Here is a 19,023-nt window from a genome sequence, read left to right on the forward strand (position 1 = left end):
TACAGGATATTAAGTCTACTATCCTGTGCCCCCCCCCCCGAGACCCCCTGAGAAAAAAACAAAACAAGCTCCTGAAAAAGCCCCAGGTGGCGGTGGCTGAAGCAGCAGTGAGACCCCCATCAGATCCCGTCTTATCCACCTAGAAACAAGCTTGTATGGAAAAGCAAACAGCCCCGGGCCGTGCCCTTTGGACCTTTGGCAATTCTCCTTAAGCCAGCGCCTCCTATAAATGGAGCACTTTTCAAGTGGCCAGGCATTCTCAGTGCCTGCTGTAGATCAAGTCCCTCCCTGAGTGCAGCCTCGGACGATCCGGCAGAGCCAGCAGCGGGGCTAGGCCCGTGCCGTGGCCAGGCCACAGCCAAGAAGCCACCCTACCCATCCATCGGCCATGGGCCCACAGAGGCCTGCCCTGCGGGCACCGCTACTGCTGCTGTTCCTGCTTCTGTTCTTGGACACCAGCGTCTGGGCTCGTAAGTTAGGGTGAAAACCTGGGGGAAATCCGGCGTGGGGACAGAGAGTTAGGTTGTGCTTCAGACCACCAGATACATCAGGGAGTAGAAACTGGTGGCGGCTGACTGTTAGGTAGCCTGGGCAGGTGAGAGGGAAGGCAACCGTAGGGGTCCTAGGGAATGGGGTGATGAGAACTAGCGCTAGCTCCTCCAGGCTCCGGGTGAGGGCACTAGATGGGAGAGTTAGAAAGAAGGCTTTGAATAGTCCTAAAATAATTAAGGTTGTGAGGGGCTCTCCTGTCAGCCCTGGGGACCCACTGGAAAACACAAGAAAACCAAGGTTCTCCTTTTCTCTTACAGAAGATGAAGTCCTAGAAAACTTCATCTTGAACTGTCCAAGTAAGTCATTTCTTCACTGGCCACCTTGGTCACCCCCCACCCTGACTCTCCTCTCCATCCGCTCTCCTCTGCACCTTTTCCTAAGGACTCTCCTTCCCCGTAGTATCCACATGCTCAGATTAGAGGACACTGCTCAGATCCCTGCTAGCAAAGGTTTGGAGCCTGTGCGCACCCAGTCTCCTCCAGCAAAAAAATCTCTGCTCTTTGTTTTCTTGTCTGTTCCAAGACTTTATCCCGAGGTAGGGTAGCGATGAGACTGTGGGCACAGCCGAGAGACATTACTGTCCTGTTTATCACTGACTAATCATTGATTCAGAGTATGTGAGGATGAAGAAATGCCGACTTTAACCTTTGCGCAGAACTCCAGACCCCTCCACCCCTTCCTATCTATTGGACTCTAGGGGTCAGAGGATCAGGCTTTGCCGCAATACCCAGCCTCCTCCCGGCAGCTCTAAGGTTGGCCTCTCCTCTGATGGGGCAGCATCTCCATCTGGTGGTCATATTGCAGTACTACATCCGAGTTCCTAACCAGCTATTTTTCACACAACTACCATAGACTATGGAATCTTCCAGAAGTTTCTTCTTAGGGAGGGGGGTGTCTGAAAGTCAACCAGATACCCTTAACAACTAACTTTGTCTCAGGTACTTCATAGGCTCTAAATAGTCAAACTAAAAAACACAGCTCTGTCCCTTTGATAACTTAATTTTTCAAAGGGCCTTCCCATGGATTTTTGCAGCTCCATAAATCGATGCTTGGCCCTCCATTTCGTGTACTCTAGAGGATCTACTTAAGGAATCCCCAACGATTTAAACACCAGACTCAGCCAAAACAGTGCCGATGTTAAATCTATAAAAGATGAATTACGCGTAGCGCGAAGTCAAGCACAAGTAACTTGTGCTCAGCGACCTTTATCACCTGTGCCACCGTCCCACTCTGCCCAGCAGCAGCTGCCTTGGAGAGGTGGTCCATCTTCAGGGCTGACTTATTTTCTCTTCACTTTAGAAGATGCAACTCGATTCAAGCACCTCCGGAAGTACGTGTACAGCTATGAGGCTGAAAGTTCCAGCGGTGTCCGGGGCACTGCTGACTCCAGAAGCGCCACCAAGATTAACTGCAAGGTACGGAGGGCAAGGGTTGGAGGAACCGGCACCCGAAGCCAGCCTTGTTCCACCAGGGGCCCCTCATAAAACCTTCTAGCCATTCCCAGCACATGCTGGAACCTCTGCTTACAATAAGACACCTGAATGAGAAGACTTCCACAGGAAAAACATTTCCAGCCAAGTTTGTCCTCCTGTTAGCTTCCAAAGAATGATTGGAGGGTATGGTCTAGGTGGCCAGCAGGATTGGCCTGTAGAGATCATCTCTGATCATGAGAGAAATCCAGTGAGTACAGAAAAGAGGGTGGTCCTCTCGGAGAATGCTAGGCATGCAGCCCTTAAGGTGTCAACCATAATGAGAAAATCTTGTTTGTTCAAATGATACGCTACTTCTCAAGAGACTTGTTAGACTCTTGCCTATTCTCATGAAGCACAGCCAACGACTGCTGTTGAGGTCTGTGTGAGGGAGAGAAGTCCATTTTGCTAAATTACCCACTTCCCTCTTGGGCCATAGTGTCGATCTGTACAGTTGAACGCAGTGGGCCTTAGCCACCTCTGTCCGTTTAAGTTGAGTCAATGCAACTCTTAGGCTCACCGGCCATATTTCAATGTAGCCAACCTCCACCGGTGGCTCACGCTGCTGTATTAGGTCAGGCAGCACAAACATGGAGCTTCTCTGTCACGTTCTCTAAGTGGTTCCGGAAAACAGTCAAGGGTCCATTTCGATTCCGCCCACATGTGAAGCTTTCACGGTTTGGGGAAACAATGTCAGGAACACATTCGCTTTCCCTGCTTGCTACTTATTTTTGTTTGTATCATTTTGTTTTCTTAAGTCTTGCTCCACTCTGCATTTCCGCTAAGCAACCACTCTGAATTCTTCACATGTACAGTGAGTTAATTTAAAACCGACACAAGGACATTCTCCTTTCCGCACATAGGGACAGACATAAGAAACAACATAGGGAGAAGGACGCTAAACTGAGGCATATGGATGCATGCGATGTGTTTGGAGCATGCGGTTCTGGACAGTCCATGGCCAGGTTCCCAAATACTTTTCCCTCGATGTCCTGGTTGGAAACTGGGCTGCAGGGATAGCTCCTATTCTGGATGGAGAACCTCAGGGTATGATTACTTTCTGTTTTCAGGTGGAGCTGGAGGTCCCCCAAGTCTGCACTCTCATCATGAGGACCAGCCAGTGTACCCTTAAAGAGGTGTATGGCTTCAACCCTGAGGGCAAAGCCTTGATGAAGAAAACCAAGAACTCTGAAGAGTTTGCATCTGCCATGTCCAGGTAAGGACAGGTTTATGTCTTTAAGCGTCCGATCTTAGTGAAGGTTACATGAGTTGACCGCGGCACGAGCACATATGCACGGGTCCGAGGAGACGTGAGTGTGTGCACACATGTCAGGCGTGCCTTTGAGTGCTAACATTGGCATTCAGTGCCTACCACAGATCAGGATACTGTGAAGTTCTCACATCTATCTAAAAGAGGGAAGTATTATTGACTCTCCTCTACTTAAGTTCCCTTGATTATCATTTAAATTGTTCTTCTAACAGATCTCATGGTTGAAGCACTTTTGAGACTATAAAGCTGAGATGGTTTGTTCAAACAAGCGAGATCTTGTTTATAGAATCGACCGAGGATGATGCCTGGGGGGTCTTCAGGGTGGATCAGCAGCAGTTGCTGCTCTGAGGTCATAAATGCTGCGTGGACCCCTGCGTGTTTCTGAGGTTGTGGCCTCTGTTCAAAACAGGATAAAGGACAAGCGGGACCTTAGCAGTCCCCTGCCCATGACTGCTATGCGGCCACTGTGCACTGGAGATCAGTGCTGCCATTGATAGCTGACGTCTCTCCCAACACATCAGTGACGGTGCAGTACAATCTTCAACACCACCCTTGCCTCACACCACTTAGTTTACGAAGCCTTGAGTGTGTGGGATACAGGCAGATGCAGGGATGTTAACATGGTAGCAGGGGATACCTTCACTTGCCTACTTTCAGATTTGCTAAATGTCAAAACCTAGTCCCTTCCCTGAGAAATAGGCAAAAATGTTCCCGTCCTCCATCGAAACACCTGACTTGATTAGAGACATAGATGAGAGGAGAAAGCTGTGGTGGCAGGAGAGAGTGGCAGTTATTCACCATAGTCCTTTCTCAGCTACAAACACAAGAGACTCCTCCTCTTGACCACAAGGACTTGCCAGGCTTACACTGCTGTGTCTAGAATATTCTAAAAGGTTCAGAGCTATGGGAGATGGACCTGATCTTCTTCCCCTGTGAACTTAACCAGAGCGGGTGCAAACAGGCCCTTGGCAGCTCAAGCAATCCCCAAGGGGAAGGCAGCCCCTAAGATCAAAGGTAACCCGAACCTCCATCTTGGCCTCAGACTGAGTCACAAAGTGAGCGGACGTCTGACCACTGTATGGAGAGAAGCTCAGGTTCACTGGTAGTGGAGAAATGTAAATAATTTGTTACAAGAGGATTTCTCGCTCCACACCCATTGAGCTACAAAAGTTGAGATGGTACTCGTTGCTATGGGGAAACAGAGTGTACTCTCATACACTAGTGGTAGGAATGAAAGTCACGGGGCAATACTGAGTCCAGCTGATAATATTTATACTTTGACATAACAGTTCTCATCTCTGGAACTCTGGCCCATCTAAATAAAAGCAGTCATGCATGAAATAGATGCACATGGGTGTTTATTTCAATAGCATCTGCATGACCACAGAAGAAATCCAAGAAGAGAGAATGTCAATGCTCTCAAATGGCACAATGTTTAAGGAACCATGTATAACCAAAGAACAAAATCCTGTATAAATTTCAGTAAAGACTCTCATGGAGCTACACCACGTGACTCAGATGTTCCCAGAGTATAATTAAACAAAATAAAGATGAGGAAAGTACACATAGTGCAATGCCATTTCTGTGATCTGTGGCAAAATCCCTGTGTTTGCAGCCTCCTGAGTCTGTATGGATTCATATGAAGAGGGGCTGACATTGAAGGATACAGGAGATGTCCACAGAAGGAGAGAGACTGGAGGAAGACATGGGGAACAGAGATGGGGGTGGGGGATGAGCCAAGTCAAAAATTTAAAAAAAAAAAGCAAGGAAAAGAAAAAGAAAAAGACGGAGCCTCATTTGAAGACTTTGGGGGAATGTATGGGGAAAAAGAACATAGGTATAAAGAAAACCCATGCAAAGAACATCTGAGGAGCTTCCCATGACTCTGGCTCCCTCTGTGGGCTCACAGTGGAAGAATGGCCTTTCTGTGAACATGTGACTCCTCTCTCCTGGACAGGTACGAGCTCAAGCTGGCCTTTCCTGAAGGGAAACGAGTTGCTCTTTACCCTGACCTGGGTGAACCTAACTATATCCTGAACATCAAGAGGGGCATCATCTCTGCTCTTCTGGTTCCCCCAGAGACAGAAGAGGACAAACAAGTTTTGTTCCAGGTAAGAATCTTAGAAATTGATGACAGTGGCCTTTTCAACATCCTCTTCACATGTCAGAGGCCAGCCTCACCTTAGATAAAGTCTGTTGATGAGATGTATAGCAGTTACCTGGGGGAACCCTAAATTGGTATGACTACCAGGGATCATAGTTCCCCCTGTCCCCAGAGCTAACGGATAGACTATGTTCAACAATTTGATGGTGTTTGGTCTAATTTTAAGACTTTTCCTGTGACTTTTAACTACTCCACTTGCTACAGTTTGGGATTTTTTTCCTGTGCCCATATCATAACATAGGAAAACCTTGTGTATTGTAGACACTAGAAAAATTAGAATATATTGTATTTCAAGTCAACCTCAGGGAGCATTCAATGTACTTCAAGCACAAGAACATTTCTGAGCTCTGGCTGTGCTCTAAACTCTATTCCACTATGCTTGGACAATAGAGAGACTCATCCTGCCTGGCCCTCCCCTTAGAACCAACCCTCATGGGTCTGCTCCCCCAATACCAGCTAGCCTAGCACAGCAATGATACCCTCTGCCTGGGAGCAAAGAAAATTCCCTCCATCCATATCCCTCCTGCCTCTATACCCAGATGTCTTTCTGAGTCCCTCTCAAGCACCTGGTGGTGTTTTCCCACACTAAGTGTACCTGACCAAATCTTGGGCTCCCACAGGATACAGTCTATGGAAACTGCTCAACTCAGGTTACAGTGAATTCAAGAAAGGGGACCGTGGCGACAGAAATGTCCACAGAGAGAAACCTGCAGCATTGTGATGGCTTCCAGCCCATCAGCACAAGTGTCAGCCCTCTGGCTCTCATCAAAGGCCTGGTGAGTCTCACACCACATCATCATATACACCAATAGCCTTCTCAGGAAAGTTCTGGAATGTTCTAGCTAGTAGGAGTCTCAGAGAAGAGTCTGCCCAGCTTTATCCATTATTTTGACTTCATGAGATCCTGAAAATCAGAAATGAGAAGGACTGACAAGGCTGAAAGGCTATTAGAAATTATCCCTGGACTGGTTTTGGGTTCTGGACTCCTACCGCAGAGCTTGGTCTTTCCTGCTCTCTTTCTATGACAGCATCAACCATTCTCCTGTGTAAACGTGAGATGGTATACCTGTCACTTCTCTTCCCTCATGGTTCTGTCACTTAAGACAAGAGTTGGTTGTCCTGAGACAATGGCCTCTACAGAACTTATGAGGCCTCTGTTCTTTCATTTCCTTCAGGCCATGAAGTGACATGAATGTGTCTGAGCTTCCTGTTCTTTCATCCCAAGTAGAGCTAAGCCCTCTAGGTCCTGCCTAAGCCCCTATTTCACAGCTCCCATGTGCTGCCACACAGGGTCCTACAGTACAATGTTCCCAGAGTTTGCCCAAACCCTGTAACACATCCCAGGACAGGAGTCACAGGTTGTTGTTGTAAAAATATATAAATAGAAAAATATAGTTGTCTTTTACCCCGCTGGGTCTGTACCGCGGTGCCCCAAGATATCTGCTAGATATCTTGGCGGAAACACAGCCCAGCCACACACTTTCCTACACTCGAACCCTCACATAAAAGAACACACAACACAATAATCTTAGATCCAATTGGTAAGATATATTTGCCCACTTAAACATACAAAGCCCGGTACCATCCATCCCTTGAGAACATTAATAACAACCTGTAAATACGCAGAGCAGAATCTTAACATCACCTGCCATCTTGTCCTGCCACGGCCTCTCCCCTCTCTCCTCTCCTCTTCTCTCTCCCCTAGTCTCTTCCTCTTCCTTCAAACTTCTCTCCCACCCATCCTTCCTTCTCCTCCAATGACAGGCCTCCTTCTATCCTGTACCTGCCCCTCACCAGTACTTTACAAATTCAATGGAGGTGGCTCTGGTGAAGTCACCTGAGTTCTGAGTCCTTGACTAGGCAGCTGTCCTCGGGGCAGTGGAATTAGCATCAAAATACAGTAACTTCAGAGCAAACCACAACAACTGGTTGTCTCAGTTAACATGAACTATTGAACAATTCCTGCCGTGCTTGCCAGTCTTACTGGACTTTGTCTTTAAAGCTAGAAAGAGGTGGTCTGGTGAGCATGAGGACCAGAGTTAGACAAGACCAATGCACTGGCTTGGCATCTTTTTTTAGAATCTGCTCTATATTCATCCTTACTGAGGAGAAGGTAGACAGGAGAAGTAGAACTGACGAGAGAGGAAGACAGAGAAGGGAGGAAGAAAGAAAAGAGGGAATTAGATGAACCATGGGCAGCCTCCCCTCAAAGTGCTTCCAGAATAACGTAGCAACAAAGTTTGTACATCTACCAGAAAGGGACATACTATGTAGTTGGTAAAAGCTGCAAAAAAGCAGCCCTAGGCGTGACTAGGAAAGATCAAGCAACTACCATTCACCTATTGCACTAGGCAGAGTCATAGAAGATGTGGAAGAAAGCTGAAAAACTAAAAGGCTTGTATAAATGGAAGCTGTGAGGTGTAGATGTGCATGGGAGATAATGCAGGATGCAAGGTACACATTATACACGATGGACACTCCACTGAAACGGAGTTACATCCTTGAGTGTGCATCTTATATCCCCTTAGTTAATGTCAATTGTTGAGTTCTCTTCCTTTCACTGAGTTCACTAGTGCTGCAGACTTCTATCCTCACTTCCTTGAAGACAATGCCTTATGGCAAAAGAGTCAGCTTGAAATCCCAGGGACTGATCAAAATGCTTTCCTCTGATCCTGTGCACAGGTCCGCCCCTTGTCAACTCTAATCAGCAGCAGCCAATCTTGCCAGTACACTCTGGAGCCCAAGAGGAAGCATGTGTCTGAAGCCATCTGTAATGAACAGCATCTTTTCCTGCCTTTCTCCTACAAGTAGGTCACGTGCTGCTCCCAATACTCACCATTTAATGGGATTGTGAAACTGTACACCTCCTGAGTGTCCAGTTCCAGACTAGGATGGCCTTAGAGGAGGCTGGGGAAGGTACAAGGCAGTGGATATCATCTCTGTCCTGCTTTTAAGATCACAGGGGATTTGCCAGAAAGGTCTCAAGCATGTGGAACAATTTGAGACCAACAAAAGGTATCGAAGACTCAGACTTTAAGGGCTTATAGAATCAGAAAAAAAATGTATGAATTGTTTACTGCATGATGCCCTAGTTAAAAAGAGCTTTATGAAAGATTTGGGCTTTTCCAACAGATTTATATATCCAAATCCATGTTAAAAACTGACATTCAATTAACACACATTAGGTAATTGCTATGTCCTTGAGACTGTGCTGTGAGAGCTACAAAAGAGTTTTGAGGCTGGGCTACAGTCCCAACCCTCTGGAACTTCTAAATTAGTGTAAAGTAAAATAAAGGGTAATTAGTGTGAGCAGGAAGTAAATAGAGGGCACCACCCATTGGAGGGTCAAGATGTATGGATTTCAACATCCTTCGAAAGGTGGGCAGAATGGGGATAGAAGAATAGATGGAGACCTTTCAACTTTAAAAGAATAGCATATTCCCGAGAACTGGCCACCCATGATGCAATGTGCTTCCTGTGTTACTAGGAATAAGTATGGAATCATGACCCATGTTACACAGAAACTGAGTCTTGAAGATACACCTAAGATCAACAGTCGCTTCTTCAGAGGAGGTAAGACTTTATGTCCCATGGCTACCATGAAATCTACCCACAGGGTGTCATTCATGGCTCAGCTCTTCCCTGTTAAATGCCTGCAGTCTGTTAAGTGATGTGGACTCTGGTGGTCTGCTGGTGGAACTACCACTATAGAGAGAGCATGTCAGAGGGTGCTAAGGGATTGCGGAACAAAGAGAAGGGAGACAATATCCAACTGTCTGGTATTTTACGAGTAAGAAACTGAAAGACTGAGTTGAATGTGATCACTCTGGTAACTCTGTCAACACCATACATCTGTAAGGCTCAGATCCATTCCAGATGATGTGAAGCCAGCAGAAAAGGAACTTCAGAGTCAGGCCAGTCAGTAATCTAAGGAATTGATCTTTAGAGCTAAACTTTAGAGAATTTTAGTCTAACCTGAGGCGAGCAATGCTTTGTATGTCAGCCTGTCAACACTTGGACTTGTGCATTATTTTATTGTTTTCTTGGTTGGTAGATCCTGTGAGTTCAGAGGGTGGAGATACATGCTTATATGTCCATCCCATAGACCAGTAGTTCTCAACCTGTGGGTCATTACGCTTTTGGGGTCAAATGTGCCTTTCACAGAAGTCACCTAAGACCCTCAGGAAACCCAGCTATTTATATTATGATTCACAACTAACAAAATTGTAGTTATGAAGTAACAATGAAAATGATTTTTTCTTTTTTCTTTTTTTTTTTTTTTTTTTTTTTTTTTTGGAGCTGGGAACCGAACCCAGGGCCTTGTGCTTGCTAGGCAAGCGCTCTACCACTGAGCTAAATCCCCAACCCATGAAAATGATTTTTATGGTTGAGATTCCCTACAACATGAGGAACTGTTATAGGGTCACAGCATTAGGAAGGGTGAGAACCACTGCCACAGAAGGAAATGACACACAGTAAGGCTTAATGAGGTTGTCTTGGCCATAGAATAAGTACCTACGTCTAGTCAAAATCAACACAATAGCTCATTTCCATGAGCTAATGGGGCTATAGGAAAGTATCCCCTCTCCTTATGCTCCTAGTGGAAGAACTGATAGGTGAGGACCACTGAATTAAACCTTGGTGCTGCATGGCGGGAACAGAGCAACACAGGATGATCTGATACCAGATTCGTGCAAGCTTGGATTCAACCCCAGGTTGACCTCACACACCTAGAGAGTTCTTGGGAGTTCTCAAAGTGATAGGACTGGAGAGATGGCTCATCAGTTAAGGGCACATGCTGCTCTTCCAGGGGACCTGAGTTCAGTTCCTAGAACTCCCACTGGGTGGCTCACAAGTTCCTGAAACTCCAACACCAACGGATCTGACATCCTCTTTCGCCCTTTGTGGGAACATGCACTTATGCACACAAATCCACACAGAGATACACATAAAGAAATGAGATTTTTGGAAGAATAATCAAATTATGTTGCTCACCCTATTTCCCTTCTCCTCTCTTTAAGTTGAAAAACATTCCCTCTCAAAAGGGTGATGAAGAGTGAGTGAAAATAGGCAGCTCAGAGTCTGATGTCCAATAAGAGTTGAGAACATAGTCATTGTCTTTTCTTTTTCCCTGTGCTGAAACCTACGGCATTTCAAGTTTAAAGTCAACAAAGACATTGAGCTACATACAGAAGGAAAACTAACTTGACACCTCTCTTCTTCCAGGTATCAACCAAGTGGGTCTGGCTTTCGAGAGCACCAAGTCCACATCACCCCCAAAGCAGGCTGATGCTGTTTTGAAGACCCTTCAAGAACTGAAAAAATTGTCCATCTCAGAGCAGAATGCTCAGAGAGCAAATCTCTTCCATAAACTGGTTACTGAGCTGAGAGGTCTCAGTGGTGAAGCGATCACATCCCTCTTGCCACAGCTGATCGAAGTGTCCAGGTAGGTCTTTAAAAGTTGCAAATCAAATTCCCAAATGACTGTGGGAGCAGCAGAACCTTTAGCCCAAGAATCTTGGGAACTATTTAATTGTCAACTCACATAACCAGTTAACTAGCTAATAGCTACTGCTTGGAGAACCATCATCTAAGTTGCTTAGAGTTCAGTTGGCAAGACACACAACACTGAAGGTGTACACGTATCTGTGTGCTAGCATACAAGAGTATTGGGTAGCTCTCATATTTTATGGGTATCATCTAATCCTAATTCCATTATGAGCACCATAAGAACCTCCATTGAACCTTTAAGGCTAGCAGAGAACTGAGCTAAACAAAACAGTACCGTTTCTCCACTTGCTGTACAGATAATACTTGTTCTGCAGACTGAGAAGCTTCACAGGAAGCACTGAGGCCAGGAATGGCCCATGCTGGTGCTGACATGGCACAGTCTGTGTCACAACGAAAGGACAGTGATAACAGTCCTCATTGGCTTCAGGTCTAATTGTTTCTGTGGTGGCAACATTATGGAGGAAGTCATCATGATTACTGGGCTCTGAGCTGTAGTGTGAAAGGCAGTTAGCTATGGGTAGTGAAAAAGGTTGTGTAAGTATTCTCCTGGCAGAAGATATGCCAGGATTTGAGGATAGTGGATTTGTCATGAGGATCCTCTGTGTAACACACTCTCTCTCTCTCTCTCTCTCTCTCTCTCTCTCTCTCTCTCTCTCTCTCTCTCTCTCTCTCTCTCTCTCTCCTCAGCCCCATCACTTTACAAGCCTTGATTCAGTGTGGACAGCCGGAGTGCTATACTCACATCCTCCAGTGGCTGAAAACTGAGAAGGCTCACCCCCTCCTGATTGACATTGTTACCTACCTGATGGCTCTGATCCCAAATCCCTCAGTGCAGAGGCTGCAGGAGATCTTTAATACTGCCAAGGAACTGCAGAGCCGAGCCACCCTGTATGCACTGAGCCATGCGGTTAACAGGTGAGACTCCACCTTGCCTTGCTTCACCTTACATCTCTTGTCCTGAGAGCAAAGGAAGCCTCAAATCTCTGCTTCATGCTAGCACTTTGCCCACCTTCAAATCCCAGTGCTTTCTCCCCTGTTTTTGTATAGCTCATTTTGAGAGAGACAGCTTGAAATAAAAATCAGTAAACATGAGTTTAGATTTTAAGAGAGGTTTAACTTTGCCTCACAATTTTTTTTAACTTGGTAGCTATTATGCTATTATGGACCATTCAAGGAGCCCAGTTCTGGAAGATATTGCTGGTTACCTGATGAAGCAGATTGATAATGAATGCATGGGGGATGAAGACCGCACCTTCTTGATTCTGAGGGTATTTTTCCATATTTTGCATTATATACATCATTTCAAAAATGTCCATCCCGTAAAGCCCTTATTTCTGTACCGTGATGAGCTCTTGTTTTATTTTTTCAATGAAGGTCATTGGTAATATGGGCAGAACCATGGAACGAGTGATGCCAGCACTCAAGTCCTCAGTCCTCAACTGTGTGAGAAGCACAAAACCATCTCTGCAGATTCAGAAAGCTGCTCTCCAGGCCCTGAGGAAGATGGAGATGGGAGATGAGGTAAAGTAAACTGTGCGTTTCTAAAAGTGAAAGTTGATGCTGATCGACAAAGTTCTGTAAGTGTAAAGACCACCCATTGTCTGTTTCACCAACTGGGTTCCCCAATACCATCATCTGTTTGTCAGTTTCAATAAACCCATTGACACCCAAGGACTAGTGGACATGAAAGACACACTATTTTGTAGCCAATCCATGAGATAGAACACATTTTTTGCTACATGTCATGCTACTATCGTCATCTACCGATCATCATCTCATCTTAGAAAAGCATTGGTACTACCCAATCAAGTTCAATGGTGAATTTGATCTTACTTAGGTGGCAAAAACTCCAAAATGTTAGAAACCATCTTGTCCAAACGTAATCATTTTCCATCTTTTTCTTTATTAAAATAATCTTATTTTGACAATAATCTAATTGTCTAATAATTAGACAGAACTAATCTACATTAAGACAAATTCTTAAGGTGCAGGTCTACAAGCAAGTCATAAGTTGGTCATGACATATGTATTGTAATGCAATTAAGCTCAGCACATATTCTATACAAATCTTCTGGGGACCATTCCTTGGGCTGGTCATCCTAGGGGACACTGAAGAAGATAGGTACTAGTATTTGCAACCATCTTAGAAAGAAATTAGACTTCTCATAAATACGCACTGGTAGATATGCCAGCCTCCACCAAGTACACTCTATGCCTTGACCAAAAGAGAGTGGTCCTGGGGTTGAGGATTTAGCTCAGTGGTAGAGCGCTTGCCTAGGAAGCGCAAGGCCCTGGGTTCGGTCCCCAGCTCCGAAAAAAAGAACCAAAAAAAAAAAAAAAGAGAGTGGTCCCAATATTCTCTTCTGCTGCAGGTCCGAACGATCCTTTTTGATACGTTTGTGAATGATGTTGCCCCAGTGGAGAAGAGACTGGCTGCCTATCTCTTGTTGATGAGGAGCCCTTCCTCATCAGATATTAACAAAATTGCCAAGCTTCTCCAATGGGAACAGAGTGAACAGGTGAAGAACTTCGTGGCTTCTCACATTGCCAACATCTTGAACTCAGAAGAACTTTATGTCCAAGAGTAAGTGAGAGTCATATCCCCCATCAGCCACTGAGAATACCCCATTTGGGCACTGCCTGTCCTCAGGGACACTTAAAGTGATGTGCACAGACCTTGAACCAAAGTTTTGGGACATATAAGTCCAGATACTTTAGTTGTGATTATCTTCATATCTGCTTGGGACATGAGATGACAATACACAAGTGACATAGGGTTCTGACTCAAAGTATATTCTTTTTTTTTTATTTAGTCTGAAAAATCTGATCAAAAATGCTCTGGTGAATTCTCGACTTCCAACGATCATGGACTTCAGAAAATTTTCCCGAAACTATCAAATTTCCAAATCTGTTTCTATTCCACTGTTTGACCCAGTCTCAGCCAAAATCGAAGGGAATCTTGTATTTGATCCAAGCAGTTATCTTCCCAAAGAAAGCATGCTGAAAACAACCCTCACGGTCTTTGGAATTGCTTCACTTGATCTCTTTGAGGTATGTGTGACTGAAGGAGCTCAGTGTAGTTTGCCCATTCTGTACAAAACCATCTGTCTCCACTAGGGGTCATCTGAAGCATGAGTCCTTCGACTATGTAGAGCCAAAGATGTCTCAGAGCAGTCCCTAGAGAACCCAAACCCTAGAAAATGCATGAGCTCTCCACTGAGTTACGTACATGATTCCTTTCCCATCAAACCCTGAATCTGCTCCCAACTCTAAGTCCTTAATTATTTATCCTCTCTGATCCTTGGCTGTGACTTCTAGGAAAAGCCAAAAGAGTGCTACCTTTCAAGAGTCTAGTGAGATTTAAGTAAACAACTTCTTTCAAGTGTTTCGCATGTTCATCTGCTGCTTATTTAGTTACATGAGCATAAGTGGCAGGAGGTAGAAAGACAGGAGCCACTGTACACTGTAAGCCTAATGGCGTATTTTGCCTGGTTTTCTTTTTCAGATTGGTTTAGAAGGAAAGGGCTTTGAGCCAACACTGGAAGCTCTTTTTGGTAAGCAAGGATTCTTCCCAGACAGTGTCAACAAGGCTTTGTATTGGGTCAATGGTCAAGTTCCAGATCGTGTCTCCAAGGTCTTGGTAGACCACTTTGGCTACACTAAGGATGACAAACATGAACAGGTAAGTGTGTGTTAAATATCTTTTTTCCCCTTAGGGAAGCTTTGGGTTTCACTGCTAGACATTCATCTCTATGCATAAAAGCCATGAAAGTTCTACCAACCTGAAATGGTCACTGTGGCTATTGTGAGACACTTTTTAAAACTAAGAAAGCACCAGTGTCCTCTGCAGATAACGGCCTCTTGGAAATTTAGTGGAAACAAGGTTGACTAGAGGCACTCCAGTGAATGCTTAAGAGTATGTCACATCAGACAAGAGTTTGGATTCACACTTTACTGTCTCCATGCTGTGTATGTGCCCTTGGGAAATTTGTCTGATATTACATGTAGTTGATCTGTTTCTAGATCAACAAGGTACTAATAACAATCCATATCTCACATCATCACTTAATGAAACACGTTACATGGTCCATGATATTACTACTGATTGTTCAATAAGGAGACAATTATAAATTTTAGGCTAATTATTGACAACTTCTCCACTACTGTCACTCATATCAGTGCACTGGCCAATGAGAACCAACTCCACTTTGAAGCTGACAATGAACCCTTACTTTAAGGAGTGGAAACTAGGTTGGAGTTTCCTATTGCTCTGATTGTTTGAACTCAGAGTGTAGTCTGTGTGATTGACACCATAAAAAACAACTTGTTAGAAAGTTCTACCAAATCATATCCCATTTTAACAAGATTCTAGGGAACATAGATGTATATTCAAGGTTTAGAAGTAGGACCATAGCTTGCTTTCAAGTGTTAGCTTGTGGTTAACTTCTGATTTCTGACCTCCACCTAAAGCTGATCCATTTTGGATCTTCTTCCTGATGCCTTATGTCAGTTCTTGGAGCTGTTTGTTTGCTCCTAATTGTGGTTCTGCGGTCCTGTGTTTTACAAACTTCCGTCTGATTTCTATAATAGCCACCATTTCTCAAGAAATTCCTATCACTCATTCCTAGTAAAGGTATAGAAGGCTAAGCAAGGGGGCAGGGGACAAAAAAACATCCTAACTCTAGGATCCCTAGGGGTCCTGGCATCCTGGAGAGTAGGACTTCCTCTAACTATCCTTCAAGTCAAGCACTGCTTTGGAAACACTCCTATCTCTGAGAAGTCCTTGTGATTCTTCATCTCTGTTTAGAAAAAAGTCTTCTTCACTAAAAGGTGGGACTCAATTCCTGTGCCTGTCCTGTATTTTGATCATGGCTTTCAGTGAAGTCATGAGTGTGAGCACTCATGGGCCAGGCAAGTGGCCAGAGAAATCTGTAGTGTTGGGCAGAACTGGTATCTCATTAGATATTTTGTTCCTAAAATCCTAGGACATGGTGAATGGAATCATGCCCATTGTGGACAAGTTGATCAAAGAACTGAAATCTAAAGAAATTCCTGAAGCCAGGGCCTATCTCCGCATCCTAGGAAAAGAGCTTGGCTTTGTCAGGCTCCAAGACCTCCAAGTCCTGGGAAAGTTACTGCTGAATGGTGCGCAAACTTTTCGGGGAGTGCCCCAGATGGTAAGTGACCCAGGTCTCGTCTGAGCACTCACTGACTAGCCAGGTTCTTCTTAGAGCCCCAACTTCACAAAACTGAGAAAGTTTTTGTACAGCCTTCAAGATACAAGTTGACCCTGAATTTTAGTAAAGAGGGTTTTTGAGGGCTGGGTACATGGCTCAATCAATAAAGTTGAACCTGATCGGAAGACTGACCTGGGTTCAGACCCCAGAAACTAAACTACGTGGTGGTGACATACTCAGATAATTTAGGCAGATCCCTGGGACTTTATGGCAGATTGGCTTAGGCAAATTAGCAAGCTCCAAGTGAAACTGAGAGATCCCATCTCCAAAACCAAGTTGAACAGTGTCCTGAAGAATGACATCAGAGATTGATGTGGTATATACACAGATGCATACACACACGCATGTACATGGATACCCACATACATGGAAACATGCATATACATGTACACACAGTCTTAAAAGGTAAAGTGACTGTGGAAGTGGCTCAGTGGGTAAAGTAGCTGTTATGTATGCATGAGGACCTGAGGTTAAATCGTCAACACTCGTGTAAAAACCAGGCACAACCACTCCCATAATGGTCCAAATGCTGTAAGAGACAGGCAGATTCTGGGATCTCATCAGTCAGCTAGCCTGGCCAAAACAGGGAAGCTTCAGTAAGAGACCTTGCCAAATAACAGAGAATGGTAAAGCAAAATACCCAGCATTAAATTCTGGCTTCACAGTTAAATGCATCTGTATGCATAAGGGCATATATGTGCATGTGTGCAGACGCACATGCGCACACACACACACACACACATCATATATGCACAAAACTCTACTTAAGAAGATGATAATGATTTTTTTTATCTAAAAAGCTGGTACCATTTGGAAACAAAGCCATCATAATAGTTGTATCTTTCAAACATGTTAGTTTGATCTTTTAGAAAACGATTTTCCACATACCTTCCTCGACCTAGGCTAGCAGCTTTCTCAAACATTGAAATGATACAAAAATTATGAAATGAAGTTTTTAGCAAACTTTAACCCACTATTGACATTTGTGTTATATTTATATTATATAAGTTTATCATAAAAAGGGGGAAACATACAAATATGTTTCCTATGATTAGATAAACAATCATGTTGGCTTTAAGAACAGAGCTCTCAAGAGTTGGGGGGTGTAACTCAGAGACACAGAAGTCATCTAGCATTGAAAAGCCTGGGTTCTGTCTCTTGCACTTTGAAAGGAAAAAAGAAAAAGAACTCAAGTCTCAAGTTCTTTTGTGAAAATGTTACACAAAGTAAAGCAAGATTTGATATATATTAACACAGACATTGTCTCATAGTCACCAACTTTCCTAAAGTTGACTTTACCATAATATAATATGCTTCTGGTAAAATCTCATTTGCAATCAAATTTTTACAAGAGGAGAATAATGTCATACATCATACTTAAAGTTCATAAAGCCGTGGGGTTCAGCTAGGGACCACTAAATCAGCAGTTTAAAATGACGTGACATTCAAGCCAGAGAAACTGATTATATCCTATGCGTTGACACCAGTAACCATGAACTTACATTCAATGGGTCCTCCAGATAATCAAAATGCACTAGCTCCCTTCTTTCTAAATAAGGAGGCATGGCCGCGTGGCACTTAGGAGTCCACATTTAACACAACTCACCCACATCCAGCTTGTTGTACATTGTTGTCTCCTGTTGGATTTTCAGATTGTACAGGCCATCAGAGAAGGATCAAAGGATGACTTGTTTCTCCACTACATCTTCATGGAGAATGCCTTTGAGCTCCCCACTGGAGTAGGGCTACAGCTGCAAGTGTCCTCATCTGGAGTCTTCACCCCTGGGATCAAGGCTGGTGTGAGACTGGAGTTAGCCAATGTAAGACTAATGCATTGATTCAATGACTGTTTCTTTTCCTTCAGGGTGGGATCCTTGCACACACGTGTAAGACATGCTTCACTTCAAGGCTAGGTGCATCACGATTACAGTCTTCTTGCTAATTTGTATGAGGAATCTTAGGATTCTACCAGCACATATCGACTCTCAACATCTCTACTTGAGATGTCATAATGGAAAGAGAAGCTAGCTGTTCTCTCGATGAATGAAGATCCTGGTTATCTTTTCATCCAAGAATAAAGTTAGTTCAGGCTCTTCCAAGGCCTAGCAAATGCACCCTGACTCTGGAAAAACTGTTTCAGCTTTTGTTCCTAAAAGCACACTTGTGGTCCCTATGGCGAGAATTAGCAGAGACATTTGCCAGGGTTCAGAAAGAGGGGTGGAGCTGTCTGCTAGAGTGCTGAGGCACCGCATGAAACTGAACAAGTCACCTTTCTGACTTCCAGATTCAGGCAGAGCTAGTGGCAAAGCCCTCTGTGTCTTTGGAGTTTGTGACAAATATGGGCATCATCATCCCAGACTTCGCTAAGAGCGGTGTTCAGATGAATACAAACTTCTTCCACGAGTCAGGCCTGGAGGCTCGAGTGGCCCTGAAGGCTGGGCAGCTGAAGGTCATCATTCCTTCTCCGAAGAGGCCGGTCAAGCTGTTCAGTGGCAGGTAATTCTGTCACCGAGGTCTATCTGGCCTGTTTGAAAGAGAGAATTGGGTGTGGATGCACAGAATTTAGACAGGCTAGACCACAATTGGGTAACCCAGGTTCCCGGGAAACAGGAGAAGATTGTCTTTGCCTCTATTTTTGCACATTTCACTAAGGGTTTTTGTGCCTCTCTGCATTACAGTTAGCATCTGCTGGTTAGTCAGTAGTTAGGTGGTTATGGAATTCTGTTTGATTGCATAGTCCCATGATTATGGGATCCAGCCTTACACATTAAGAGTTCTACTTTGAATGGTATCCTCAACACATTCCTTTCCTTACTCAGA

At 44.4% G+C, this 19,023-nt stretch overlaps 1 protein-coding gene across 1 annotated transcript in view; it reads left to right on the forward strand.

Annotated features, from left to right (window-relative positions):
* Positions 1-268: 268 nt before the first annotated feature.
* Apob (apolipoprotein B) overlaps positions 269-19,023 on the forward strand; it is a 39,597-nt gene continuing 20,842 nt past the window's right edge. Inside the window, exons 1-18 of the mRNA NM_019287.2 lie at positions 269-470; positions 810-848; positions 1,852-1,967; positions 3,092-3,237; positions 5,249-5,402; positions 6,076-6,231; positions 8,138-8,262; positions 8,943-9,028; positions 10,682-10,901; positions 11,654-11,881; positions 12,114-12,234; positions 12,341-12,487; positions 13,339-13,550; positions 13,780-14,017; positions 14,472-14,648; positions 15,952-16,143; positions 17,856-18,023; positions 18,488-18,699. Of these exons, the coding sequence (NP_062160.2) occupies positions 389-470; positions 810-848; positions 1,852-1,967; positions 3,092-3,237; positions 5,249-5,402; positions 6,076-6,231; positions 8,138-8,262; positions 8,943-9,028; positions 10,682-10,901; positions 11,654-11,881; positions 12,114-12,234; positions 12,341-12,487; positions 13,339-13,550; positions 13,780-14,017; positions 14,472-14,648; positions 15,952-16,143; positions 17,856-18,023; positions 18,488-18,699 (2,819 nt within the window). The 5' untranslated portion in view covers positions 269-388. The remainder of the gene's footprint in view (positions 471-809; positions 849-1,851; positions 1,968-3,091; positions 3,238-5,248; positions 5,403-6,075; positions 6,232-8,137; positions 8,263-8,942; positions 9,029-10,681; positions 10,902-11,653; positions 11,882-12,113; positions 12,235-12,340; positions 12,488-13,338; positions 13,551-13,779; positions 14,018-14,471; positions 14,649-15,951; positions 16,144-17,855; positions 18,024-18,487; positions 18,700-19,023) is intronic.

Source organism: Rattus norvegicus, chromosome 6 (genome assembly GCF_036323735.1).
Source record: "Rattus norvegicus strain BN/NHsdMcwi chromosome 6, GRCr8, whole genome shotgun sequence".
NCBI lineage: Eukaryota > Metazoa > Chordata > Mammalia > Rodentia > Muridae > Rattus > Rattus norvegicus.